The following is a 13,677-nucleotide window of genomic DNA, read 5'->3' as shown; positions in this document are numbered from 1 at the left end:
ATAATAGAGGAACTCTTGCTTGCAAGAATGTCTTTATTCAGCCCTAGGACTGATCTGTCAAGACCAGACTGCAAATCATGAGCAATAAGGGCGCCCTTCAGGTGCTCCCGTTAAGGACGAACAAACGCCCCCTTTGCAAAAGAGCCCTGCGGAAGTGGGACAACTCTGATGATCCCCATAACAGCCTGCCCTTCCCTTTCAGCAGAGCTGGGCCTGACTTGCCTCGGTAGTCCTCCCGGCAGCAGAAGTAAAATAAATCTGGCTTCATCGTTGAGATTCCAACAGACGCCACGTTCTGCTTGTTTGGGGCTGCAAAGGGCTAACGCAGCGAACTCCTTGGAACCAAACCGCGGCAGCCTTGGTATTCTGTGCCTCCGCCAATTGCCCGCACAATTCTGGGCTTGCAGGCAGTTTAGCCACGGTGGCCCAGCTCACAGCTCCTCCTGACCAACCTCAGCGGCTGGCGGGACCTTCTGCCCGCTGGCTTCGCACCACCCACCGCCGGAGAGCCCGGCCAGGCTCAGGGGCCCCTAGCGGGACCTGGTCGCGCGGTTCCCGGGTTCACGCCCGCCTTTGCTGCGGGCCCTCCCGCTGCGGCCCGGGTCGCCCTTCCTTGCGCGCGCAGAACCGAGAGGCCGCGACGGCCGGCTCGCGTTTCCACGGCTTGGGGCAGGCCGAGCCCAGGCCTCCCACAACGGCCCTGCAGGGTAGGCCCGGGGGACCCAGGGCGCCGAGAGCTTACCCGACTGCTGCGCGAGCGGCCGCAGACCCAACGCTCTGGCTGGCTCCGGCCTCCTCCTCCAGGACACCCCCGGCTCCGATCCCCACGCCGCGCGGCCGCTCGCCACCCCACTCACCCCGCCGCCGCCGCCGCCGCCGCTCCACCTCCTCCCCGGGGCCCCACCCCCTGCAGGCGGAAGGGCCTCTGCGCTTCCGGTTTGAGGCGCCCGCGACAGCAGGAGGCGGCTCTGGCCGCGGGGCATTGTGGGGGCTGTAGTCCTGGGCGGGCGGGGCCATGCGCGCGGGACGCAGCCTCTCCGCCCAGCGGCAGCTGAGCAGAGCGCGAGGTGAGGCGGAGGACCCGGGAGGACAGCCCCGCTGGCTGGGGCTGATGGGCGCTGTAGACCCCGAGGAGCCTCTGCGAGAAGTTCTGGGGAGTAAGAGGAGGGGGCGACGGCAGCCCTCCAGGCGCCCGACCCCCGCGGCCTCAGCCCCTGTGGAGAAACCCGCCGCCCCTCGGGCTCCCGCCCCCGTTACCTCCTCTTTCCTGGAAGCTGCGCGAAATAAAGCCCGGGACGTGTTCGGGGCAAAACGCGGCGAGCTCTGAAGCGAGGCCAGCGGGGGCTGCAGCACGTTCGGGGGGGGCAGGATAGAGGACGGCTGGCTTGGCGAGCGTCGGTTTTGGGAAGGCCCTCCGGGTCCCAACAAATCGGAAGCCGAAACGGCCCCCCCACGTTCAGACCGTTTCCCAGTAATAAAAACAACCGTTAGACCTCAGCTGGCGCTGATCAGATCTCTGGAGCGCCCCGTGCAGGTCTGGCCAAGAAGATTCCACAGGGACGGAGGCGCTGCGTAGCCAAGGCGCTTCCAGCTCTGTTTTGAATTTGGCCCCCATTGCGGTCACTGGCAGCTATTTTACCCTTTTTTCCTTTTCTTTGGCATGCCAGGCTGTGTGAAAGATGCAGGAACAGGCCAAGAAGACAGTGGCGGTGGTAGTAGTAGTAGTAATAATAATAATATAAGAAGACAATATGGGTTATCCGTGGGATCGCTTTCTCCCGTATGCATCTGCCCACCTGATCAGGACCCCAGGTGTGGGCGTTTTCGATGGACCCCCTGCTTTGGACCCCCCCCCCCACGGAGACCCAGTCCACAGACCTCTTCCCTGGTTCAGACCCAGCTGCCCTGTCTGGCGTAGGAGGCAGGCAGGCTGTGAGGAAGGTTTGAAGACACAGAATTTTGTATATTATTTTGATAGCTCTGTTACTGTGCTTAATCTGCTTATATTATTTACAACTTTACTTACTATTTTTGAGGGTGTGTTGTTTTTAATCTAAGAAATTATTTTGGTGGTTAGCTGTCCAGAGCCTTCAGGAATGAGGCCACATAGAAGGGAGGGAGGGAATAGCAGCCGCAGCAGCAGCAGCAGTACTTCCCAGTCACCACCCTCATGTTATGCTCAGATTCTTTCTTCCCAGTTCAGTATCTTCTCTTTCCTTCTGCTAAGTTTGAAAATTACTTCCTATCTTGTATCACTGGATGAAATCTTGTGAGTTGCCATGATCCAAGAGCTTTTCCGAGTCTCCTGTTAGTTACTTGTCTGTGTGTGTGTTTCACTTGTATCATAGCAGCAACTGAGACCCTCTGCACAAGAAATCCCCAGAGGGGGGGGGAAGTCTGCATTGCCTACGAACCCCCAGGGGGAGATGAGGCGGAGGAGGCAGCTGAGCCCAAGAAGCAGAAATGGGAACCAGCCAGCTGGGAACAGCAGCTGGCCAACATTCGGGAGATGCGGAGGAAAAGGGACGCCCCCGTGGACCAGATGGGGGCCGGGGCATGCTTTGATAGGGAGGCCCCTCCAGAGGTGAGTGGGGCAGCCAGGAGGCAGGGGAGGGTCGGGGCCCCCGGGCTGGCCAGACAGGTTCCCTTTTGCCTCTTCTCTGCCTTCCACTTGGCAGGTGAAGCGCTACCAGATTCTGCTGTCGCTCATGCTCTCCAGCCAGACAAGGGACCAGGTGACCTCAGCAGCCATGATGCGCCTGAGGGAGCATGGCCTAACGGTGGACCGGATCCTGGAGACCGACGAGGAGGCTCTGGGCCGGCTCATTTACCCTGTCGGCTTTTGGAGGGTGAGTGATTCGCCACATGGTGAGTGGGGAAGAGCTGGGTGGGGTTGATTATTTTGTGCATTTATATACTATACTCTCTGTCCTCAATGGGAGCGCTTCTGCCACCCATTGACTCCCCTCGCAACTCTGTGAGGTAGGTTGGTTGGGCAGAGGGGCCCAGGCTCAAAACCACCATGGAGCCTCCTAAGTCACAATCCAAGGCCTTAGTAGGTTCAACAAAGTGGCTCTGGCCATTTGTGTGTGAACGTACAGTAGCTGTTACGACTTAATCCATTCTCTGTCTGCACAGACCCAAAGTAACCTCCTGCCAGTTAGGAAAACGTCACCCTGCGCATCCCTTTATGGCAAGGAGACCCTGCGGGCAGAAGGTGGATGAAGGCTGCCTCTGTTACCTTCAGTGTTCCCTTTGATTCCCTGGTCAAGCTGTTTGCGCCGCATGAAGAAATGTTCCTCCTCCCTCAAAACATTGGGACCAGGGGTTACCTATAGACACAGTGACCATATTTTCTTGGAAAAAATAAAGGACAGACCTGAAAAGGGGGCAAATCTGAAAGAGATTCATAAGGATAAAAAAACTTAATTGTTTGTGTTTATAACTTTGCTTTATAAAGGAAAATTCAAAAGCAAAACCAAGAAAAACTTTACAACAGTGCATATTCCAATAATATCTAAAATCAAAAAGTATATTTAAATTCATTTTAAGAAGACAATTCAATTTCCATATTTTTCAGGTGAATGTGAAAGACTGTGCATTAAGTGGTACCATACGTATGGTAAAAGTTAAATGACCAAAATAAAGGACAGAAGTGACTTTTTGAAAAATAAATCTAAAGGACAGCTTTCTGAAATAAAGGGCTGTCCTTTATATAATAAAGGATTTATGATCACTGTACCTATAGAACACGATGGGAAGGCAGTTTAGGACAGACAAAAGAAAGCATCTCTTCGCATGGCACGTACTGAACCTGTGAAGTTCATTGCTGTAGCATGTGGTGATGGAGGCCACTAGCCTTGATGGCTCCAAGATGGATTGGATAAAGTCATGGAGGAGGCTAATCTTCGGAGGTCGTGAAGGCAGGAAAATTACCTCCAGGTTGGGGGCAAATGCCTCCAAATATCTGTTGCAGAGGAACAACAGTGGGGAGGGATAGGTCTCCATCTCCTGGTTGTAAGCCCCCAAGGCCATCTGTTTGGCCACTGCAAGAAACAAAATGTTAGACCAAGACGGGCCTTGGCCTGGTCCAGCAGAGCTGCTCTGATATTCTCAAGATGGTGTGAGAGGCACTAACGTGGATGGCTTTTCAAAAGGGTTTGGAGAAATGCAGGTCAGGTCTGTGGAGGGTGGTTGGTCTTGAAGCTTCCAAGTTACCTCTGGATTGGGAGCAACTGTCTCCAAATACTACTCGAAGGGGGACAGTGGTGAGAGAGAGAAAGAGCAGGTCTCTCTCCTGGTTGCAAGCACCCCCTCCTTCCCCCGGGTCAGCTGGTTAGGACACAGTGGGAAACAAAAAACAAATGCTGGACTCGGATGGGCCGTGGACTGATCCAGGAGGGCCGTTACTCTTGTGTTAGTCCAGCTCAACAGTTTACCTTTTTATGGGCTGCAGAACAAGGTGCGATATATCCAGAAAACTACAGCAATCCTGAAGCGGGACTACGCTGGTGACATCCCACGGACTGTTGCAGAGCTGGTGAAATTACCTGGGGTCGGTCCGAAGATGGCCCATCTGGTTATGGACATTGCCTGGAAGGATGTTTCAGGAATCGGTACTGTCTCTTGCCACAGTAGATTTTTTTTCTGTGTCTTTTTGAGGGACAGGCATTCAGCTATCTAATTCTCGCACATTTAGATTTTTGACAACCTCTGCCTTGTATCCAGTTCACATTCACTTCCTCTCGTCCAAATCCTTCATCTGCCAGTTCCTGCTCATTTGTTCATCTTCTATTTACATCAGGATTGCCTAAACCTCAAAGTTCAGCTTTATTTATTCATTTGTCAATTTATATGGCCAAACAGTGACCCTGGGCAGCTACCATTGAATTAAAACTCAGTAAAACCAATCAATAACAACAATAATAAATACTGCATGCATGTAATGGCAGCTAAGGACAACAGCCATCCCTACAAATAACATCCATCTCGCGAGCTTCATTAAGTTTCTTAAAGCTTTCTGAAATGCCAGCAGCAGAGTCAGGGCCAGATTATGGCTTGATCTGGGGTTCGGGTTTTGCACATGAAATAAAGTGTCTGGCATGCATATGGTTCCTCATGGGAGAAACAGGAGAGGTGGAATGGGCTGGCGTGTCCATGGCAAGCAGTGAACTGCCAACCAGTTTTTCAGCCAGCCCAAATTTCACGGAATAATATAAAGTGGGATGGGCCTGGAAGAATTGTAATGAGCCATCTGGTGAATTTAGGACAGAGGTAAGGCTTACATGGGGGACATCTTGGCTCATGCATCTAGCTGTAAGAACTTTTTTGTGGCTGAGGGATTCCGAATTCCTGTTGCTGCTTCAAAAGGGTTACTCTGCTTTGAGTGTCTCTGTGACATGACAGAATCCTGCAGCAGGTGGCACTGTGATGCTTTCTTAGCATCAGCACTTTTCTCTGCCCTGCTTTCCTGAATGCGGATGAGTATTAACGATGCACCAGGCTGGGATTTTGGGTTTGTCGATTTCTGATGAATGGCTTGGCTGTGAGAACCTCAGGGTAGTTGAGCAGAAGCCAGAATTGGGGGGCAGGGGGGGAAAGCAGCCACTAAGAGTGGCAAAGTAGATTAGCGGCTGTGTTTGCAAACAGTCCTGCTGAGTCTCCAGTTCAATTTCTTTCCAATTAATGATTAATATGCCACAGGCAGTCCTGTTCATTGCTGGGAGCTCCAGAAGAAAGAATGTTTTTGCAGCCTTTCCTACCTAGGTCACTAATGTTCTCCTCCTTCCGTGATCTCTAGTCATGGCATAAACTGGTGAGGAAATAGCTTGGGATCTTGCCTTGGACATAGGAAAGATGAACAGTCATCAGATTTCAGCTTGTTTCTCTATCACCTTCTTACTGCAGAGGTTTTATGTAGCATTTGGCTGTAGACCTAAAGTTTTAGCCTCTGGCTCCAAGTTTTGTTCATGAGCGGGAGAAGAATTAGGGGGTTGAGTCTGGAAAGAAGCAGAAGAACCACTGGTTCAAAGCAGCGGCTAGGCTGTCTCGCCACACTCCTAGCCAACATATACATAGAATTGTAGAGTTGGAAGATACCCAAAGGGTCATCTAGCCCAGCCCTCTAGAAAACCAAACTCTTGAAAGGTGGTGTCAGGATATAGAGCGAAGAACCACACTGAGATCAGAAGATTTAGCTCTAGTTTTTATTGTTCTACTCTACAATGCAAAATCCTGCTAAACTGAGAAGGCACTTGCAAATCCTACTAGAAAAGCTCAGAAAGCTAAGGTGGTTCCTTTCTAGATCTCTTGATTGGGAGGCAAAGAGAATCAGTACTGCGCATGTGCTTTTCCCCCTGGGGAGGGCCCCCCTCTCCTCCACCAGCAATGTCCATAACAGGTGGCTATTCAGCCTCTTCTTCAAACTCTCCAGAGATGGAGAACCCATTATCTCCATTTGTAGATGTTCGGCTATGGGACAGACCTCACTCTGACGAAGGTTTTTTTTCCCTATAGTTAAACAAAATGCCAATTTGCAAGCTGAGTTGATAGATTGGGCGCTAAGACTGCACTCCCGAGAGGATCAACTGCTGTGGGACGCATCTGATTACAGCAGGGAGGGGTTTTTCCCAGTCCCTGTTTACAACAGCTCCCCCCTTCTGATTTTGAGCTACAGGTGTGGATACACATGTGCATCGGATTTGCAACAGGTTAAAGTGGGCGAAGAAGGAAACGAAGCTTCCAGAGGAAATGAGGCAAGCTCTGGAGGAATGGCTGCCCAGGTGAGCCTGGCCACGCTGGTCCTAAATATTTCAGTTCTCTCTCTCGCTCGCTCTCAGTCTCAACATGAGATCACAGCTCCTATGATTTTGTGCAAGGACAGTGAAATAAGAGGTCCCCACCAACTCCTTTCCTGATTAATGCTGATTAGCCACAGGCAAAGGAGCTTCAAAAATGGTCTCATTGACCATTCCCTCCAGTACTGCTTGTTTCCAGAGGAGGGTGGTGGTGCGGGGGGGTGTCTGTTTTTCAAGGGTCATCATATTTTCCTCTCTGAAAACTGGTCCACCTTGAAAGAGCTCAAGTTTCTCGGGGGGGGGGAAGAGGGGGGTCCCTTTGAGTCACTCTTGACTCCTGATGACTGCCTGGATGAGTCCCTTGCCAACATTTTCAGAAGTGGTTTGCCATCACCACCTCCTCCTTCCCTGGGCTGAGAGTGAGGGACTGGCCCAAGGTCACCCAGCTGGCTTTGTGCCTGAGATGGGACTAGAGTTTACCGTCTCCCAGTTTCTAGCCTGGTGCCTTAACCAGTACACCAAAGTGGCTTTTGTTCATGTTCTCTGAAATACAGGCTGAAAAATGCTTGTCTTAGAGGTCTGCATTCCACAAATATCAGTCAACATGGAACATGCACACCTTCTCACTTGGAAAAAGGGTTAGAAACCATAGTTAACGCAGAATGTGGTGACTGTTCAAGCCCATTTTTCACCCTATTCACCATCTTCTAGTTTATTTCAGGGCAAAATGCTGGGCTTGACCTTTGACTGTACAAGAGGAGGATTTGAGTGTTCCCCTGTAGGAAATTTCTCACACTTATGAGAAAGGCCTTCTCCCTCCCATCACCATGTAAGGCTGTGGTTCCCACCATGGTGTGTGCAGACATCAGTGTGCCAGCCAACACCTTGCTTGGCAGTGAAAGCCAGGGACCAGCTTCGGACTCATCTTTCTTGCCAGGAATGCCCTGGGCATCCACCTAGTCCTGCTGGCATTCTTAGGGATGAAGCATGGAGGGTGGCTCTAAAATATGTCCACCAGCCCGGGACAAAGGGAAGGGTTTGGGGAGCCAGCAAGTGGGGCAGGGAGCAACCTCCTCCGTTTACCCTTTGATAAATGGGGTGCGGTGCCAGACCTCACTTTCCATTAGTGTCCCCAGTGCCGGCATGTCAGGGACCACCTCACCTTTGTTACTTGATGCTCCAGTATTTTAATTATTTGCTGATTGTAATGTTAAGTTGGGTCACACCATTTGGGAAGTCTCTTCCTTAACATCTTGAGGGTGGGCTGCTTCAGGCATCACTGAAGGTGAATGTTGTGTTTCTTTTTACAACTGCTAAATTTCTTTGTGAAGATGGTTTGAAATTAATCACTTTGAAATGCTTTGCTTTCCTCTCCCTGCTCCGCCATCCGCAGGACTCTCTGGAGTGAGATCAACTGGCTCATGGTTGGCTTCGGGCAGCAGATCTGCTTGCCTGTCCGTCCACATTGCAGTGAATGCCTCAACAAGGACATCTGCCCAGTATCCACGAAGCGCTGAAGAACACCGCCCCCCCCAGGCCTTTCTGTCTTGGGGGCTTACGTTGCTTGGGATAAGTTTTCTGCGAGGCCGGGACTTGGAGCCTGTCCCAGGAGCTGCAGTGCCTCTTTGGGCAAGAGGGAGGTCTGATCCTGAACTACCCCAGTGCTACGCAGCTGAGCACTTCCTGTCCTCCATCCCTGGGCACAGAAGTGCAGGGCTGGCATTTTGTGCTGCCTCCCTATAATCTCCAAGAAAAGACTCCTATCCAAGAAGGATCGCTCTGCCCAGCCAGCAGTGTAATAAATAAAAGTATTTGGGAAGGAGGCTTTGGCTGACTTCATTCAAGAGGGGTGTCTGGAAGGAGAAGGAAGGACTGCATAGATCTGGAGCAGGCAACCCAGGGCCTTCAAGGTGTTTGTTTTACAAAATATTTATAGCTCGTCTCCTAGTTTAAGGACCAAAGCCTGTCCAAATGAAATAAAAAACCATCCTTTGGAATGCTTGAAGCACAACAGCCATCGTGTGAGGGACAACAGGGAGAGCCAGGCACCAGGTGCCAAGCCCTAAAGGCTTTCAGGGAAGGACTGGCGCCCCAAAGCAAGCAATGTTGGTGCAGCCCAGGCTGTAGGAGGAGCCAAAGCCAGCTCATGGCAGAACTGCCAGTCCCTGGGCTTCCAACCCCATTGGTTGAAGATTAATAGAATCATAGCGTGGGAGGGGGTCCAAGTGGTCATCAAGACCAACACCCCTCAGGCTGCAGGATTCGCTACACCATCCCTGACAGATGACCGAGAGAATCGTCATGTTGGAAGGGATGCAAGAGGTCATCATAATGGCGCCAGAGGCTGGGAACTGTGGGTCAGCATCCTTGGGAAGGCCGGGCTTCCCACTGCTCCTCTGTGCGCCAAGCTCTGCCCAAGAAGCCCTGACTCAAGCGGGCAACAAAATTTAGGGATGCAGTGGCACTTAGGAGATCAACTTTGCACACTCATGTCTGCTCTGAGTTGTTAGTGGTGATGAAACTAAAAAGGTGTCATGGTTGGGTTTTGAACTAGGACCAGAGGGACTTAGGTTCAAATCCACACAACCATGGAAACTTGCTAGGGGTTTTTAGATGCCAGGCCCAGCCCAGGCCAGCCTTGTGGGGGGAAATTGGAGGAAGGAGAAGTGCCCCAGCTCCTGGAGCAAGGGGGATGTAAGTCTTAACATAAGGAACCCCACTGAGAAAGCTGCAGTTTGCAGAGTAGCTACTCCAACCTTGTCTGTGTTCTGCTGGTTTGGGTTTTTCTGTCCCAAACCAGACTGGTTCCCTCCCCACTGCCTGGACTTCGCCCTTGAAATGCCCGCCAGCTTGATGGCAGTCAAAGGCCCTTCTCCAACTCATTCATCTCTCAGATGTGTAGCCCCAGGAGCCTCCACCAAGGTGGTTCAGGCTCGGAAGTGGTTATGCCCATCCTTCCTGATAAGCTGCTGGGGGTAATGGGTGTGGAAGTCTGGCTCCAGACTGGAAAGGCTGGGCATGAGACTGGCTCAGTGGGGAGGACAGAGAGCAGCTTTGATGGGCTCACACACTACGTTAAATAGCCGAGTGAAGCTAACACAGCCCTAAGCACAAATTGTGATGGCTAAGTTGGCACATTTTAAACCACAAACAAGCAAACCACCTTGGCACTTAGAAAATGTCTCATTGTTATTTCCCAGCAAAGGAAGACACATTTGGTCTTTGAGTGGCAAGGCTGGGTGGTCACACTTCCCACACAAAAAGGTAAACCTGGACCCAAACTAAGTTTGATGTCAGTTACATTTCATCAGCAATGAACATAGGCAATGCTGGCCCACAGTCATTTTTTTAAACATTTCCTGTTGGGTCACATTGAAAGTTAGGCCTTAGTAACCCTGTTTTGGAAGCCTCTAGGAGTGGCTACAAAGGCGTCCATGGAGTGGGATCAAGTCAAGGTGCCGCATGTGCAACACCACAAAGGGGTGGGGCTTCAATCACAGTGCAGAAACCAGGCCAATATCTCAGTGCTTCCTGCGGTCAAGGAAGTGCGCAGACAAGGGAGGAATTTATGATGCAGTGAATCTTGAGCAGTGTGTCTCAACCTTGGCAACTTGCTGGCTGGGGAATTCTGGAAGTTGAAGTCCACACATCTTAAAGTTGCCAAGGTTGAGACACACTGATATTGAACATCATTGGAAAACGTGTTTGGAAGGCAAGTTCAGGAAGGGGAAGGAGAGAAATGGAAGGAAAATGGTACAGACACCAACACAATAAGGCTCACTGTCCATGAGAAACCAGTTTTATTATTGACATTGTAGTATACTTTTTTTTAACACAAAGCAGTTAACTCTTTTTGTAAAGTTTTTTTTGTGTGTGAATTTCTAAAATATGCAGAAGTAAGTGTTACAGAGCTGGCAGGATGGCAGAAAAAGAAGACAGTATGTGCTTTTATTCACCAAAATCCATGGAACAGATGGAAACCCCTTTTGGAATAATGCAGGTGACGCATTAGGGTGATCTCTAGGTTCACCAGGTGGCTTTCGTCCCACCCACTGTCCAGATAGCCTTCAATCTTTAAAATCAAATGTACTTCCTTCTTAGCTTTGCACTTGTATGCTAAACCTCTGCACAAAAGGGCAACAGTGCTGGTGGGTGCATGCCTTTTGCTCCAACTTCTCTAATGCAAAAACAGTTCCATAAAAAAACGAAGCCAAGCAGTTCTGATGGTAAACCAAAAAGGTGACTCAAAAACACGTCCAACACAAGCCACCTTAACATTTTCAACCTTAATATTGGTCTCCCCAAATCAGCCCACATTTTAAAAATTCAGACCTCCCCAGCAGATGCTTTTCTCCACACTGGCACTCATCGACGTCTCCCAGCTCCCTGACACGGTGGCCCCAGGTCATCAAGGGAGAGCCACCTACAAAGCATCCCCATATGAGATCAGCCAGAAACCTCTGAGCATGGGGCTCTGGAGCCCACCAACTCTTGCTGGAATAGCCACGCATAATTGGGGATGTCCAAGCAGAGCCAAAGGGCGATTTCTTGCCACCATAAGCCGGAAGGGGTGGCATTTCCACTTCTGTAGCCTTACCTTATGCAGATTATCTTTACACACTTTTATACCTCCATTCTTTAATCGTCCACAGCAGTACAGCTATTCAAATAATTTGGAATGTTGTGGTAAACCATCACAGAGAACATGAAAACTACAGAGGTATTTTCCCCTCACTCAGAAGTGGGTTCAGGGGCACTAGTTGGGGGGCAGGTAAAAAAAATGAAGATGGCAGAAACAGCAATTGAAGCCCTACCTCTTTTACACATAAAAAGGGGTGGGGCTTTGTATGCTCATGGCTGCCACCCTAACGTTTTGGAAAATACCCACTGGACACTCCTGAGTGGGTTATCTTTAAAAAATCCATCATAACAGTGATGTTCAAGGGGTCAGCTTCTGTGATGTGTATCGATCCTTGGCATACCCAGAATGCATCCTGCAGGGCCAATTGTGAAGCAAAACATGAATGGAATCAACGATCGGAAATGTGAGGCTTATCTTTTTAAAACCAAAATTCCAGTCTGGCCTTCCCCAGACTTGGACCCTGCACAGATAGGTAGAAATGCTCTATTCATCATTCTCAACCAACATGGGATTAAGGACACTGTACTCACAACACCCCTGGAGGGCCCCAAGGTGTACACGCTGGAGAGATAAATTTCAAAAATGACAGGCACTGCCTACTGCCTAACTGGCCCAAATGTGTGGATGGAATCACTGCCAACCCTTCCCTCTTCCGTGTGGCACCAGACCATCGCCCTTCTACAAAACCATGAGCCAAAGTTCCAGAGGAGCTGGGCTTCTGTTGACAAGATCTGTCATGGTGCCCAACTCTCATGGTTTTTACTCAGCCCTTTCAACGAACAATAGCATCTTCTACAATCAGACTCACCGGGTGGAAAACAAGAAAGCTTAAGGTGTGAGTTGGGACTTCTGGTCTGCTTCACACCTAGCAAGTTCACACTGGAAGCTTCCTGGTTTCTTTAATAGGAGAGCCAAACCTGGACTCTGATTCTCATGTAATATGAAGCTTTTTCCTCCCAGAGTTCCTGCTGGTGGAAGCCACACTCATGGGCACATAATTCAGTAGTAGGCTGACCATATTTCCTTGAGACAGAAACGGGACATTGGGATGGCAAAACGGGGCAGGGCTGGGCGATGGGCTGGATTGGCAGGCAGGGACTGCTCCAGTTTTCTCCAGCTGGCCATCTTCGGATTCCTTCATTTGCGAGAGGCAAGGCTGGGCTGGAGAGTATAGTGAATGGTTGTCCCCAACAAGCTGTTCCTCCTCTAGCTGTGCTTCTACGTTCTTTTCTTCTCGTTTCAAGGCAGGAGCCAATTGGCTCGCCCTTTGATCACCGTCTATCAGCTGATGCTGTTTTTTTCTTTTTAGGTTTCCCGCCGGGTTGAGCTCTGTGGCTTTTTTCCCGCTGTTTCTGCTGAGCTCCCCATCCTTCCACTCAAAATCAGACTGCATTCTGACAGGTTCGCGGGAACTTTCAAATTTTTAAGTAAGGTTTTTGAGAAAACGGGACAAAATGGACATTTATATTAAAACGACAGGACAGTCTGGAAATGTTAAAAAAACGGGACTGTCCCATTCAAAATAGGACGTATGGTCAGCCTATTCAGTAGTGGACCCTGGCATGGATGGGTGCACATGCAGCACAAACTAATGTATTTCATATCTGAAGCCTCTTTAGAATATAATGGCACAGCCCTTGGTGTTGCCTCTAACCAACCTGACTCTTAATGGCCTTTCTCTTTCCGTCGACACGGTCAAGCACCTGAACAAAAGGCCCCCCTAAAAAAAATTGTTCAATTACTCAGCTGGCTCTGCCACAACCACTACATTTTTCTCAAAGGGAGAGTAAACTAAGCAACCTTATTCAGCTTTGTCATTTACAAAACATTCATTCACGGAGCCCCAAATTTGTTCCGGTTATAACATGTGAAAACATCATTTTCCACCCCTACTTCTTCAGGAGTGCAGGGGGACGGTTTGTACATAAAAAAGGAAGGGGCTTTGATTGCACAGTTGCAGCCACCATCTTGACTTTTTGGACCCTCCCCTGTGGACACCCCATAGATGAATATTTAATCTCTGCCACAATTAAAAGGGTGGCAATTCCTTGTTTATATACCCTTTAAAAAATTTTTTAAAAAACCTACATCCCATTTAGCTATCTTCTTAAAGCTTTCTTAAAAACTGATTATAAAAAAAGGAAAAAAAGATGTTCCTTTTACTAGGAAAGGCACGGAGACCAGTTCCTGCCCCCTTCCTTCCCAAACAGTGTTTTGACCTCATTAGCAAAGCTGCTG

At 49.8% G+C, this 13,677-nt stretch overlaps 1 protein-coding gene across 1 annotated transcript; it reads left to right on the top strand.

Annotated features, from left to right (window-relative positions):
* The first annotated feature begins 1,000 nt into the window (after positions 1-1,000).
* Positions 1,001-8,350, top strand: NTHL1 (nth like DNA glycosylase 1). The gene is made up of 6 exons (XM_063314722.1): positions 1,001-1,067; positions 2,349-2,584; positions 2,679-2,849; positions 4,457-4,616; positions 6,677-6,782; positions 8,191-8,350. The coding sequence occupies exons 1-6, from the start codon at positions 1,016-1,018 to the stop codon at positions 8,312-8,314; spliced, it is 849 nt and encodes a 282-aa protein (XP_063170792.1). The 5' UTR covers positions 1,001-1,015; the 3' UTR covers positions 8,315-8,350.
* Positions 8,351-13,677: the final 5,327 nt, after the last annotated feature.

Source organism: Candoia aspera, chromosome 14, assembly GCF_035149785.1.
Source record: "Candoia aspera isolate rCanAsp1 chromosome 14, rCanAsp1.hap2, whole genome shotgun sequence".
Classification (NCBI taxonomy): domain Eukaryota; kingdom Metazoa; phylum Chordata; class Lepidosauria; order Squamata; family Boidae; genus Candoia; species Candoia aspera.
Note: the sequence above shows the minus strand (reverse complement) of the source record. Positions and strands in the feature narration are given on the sequence as shown.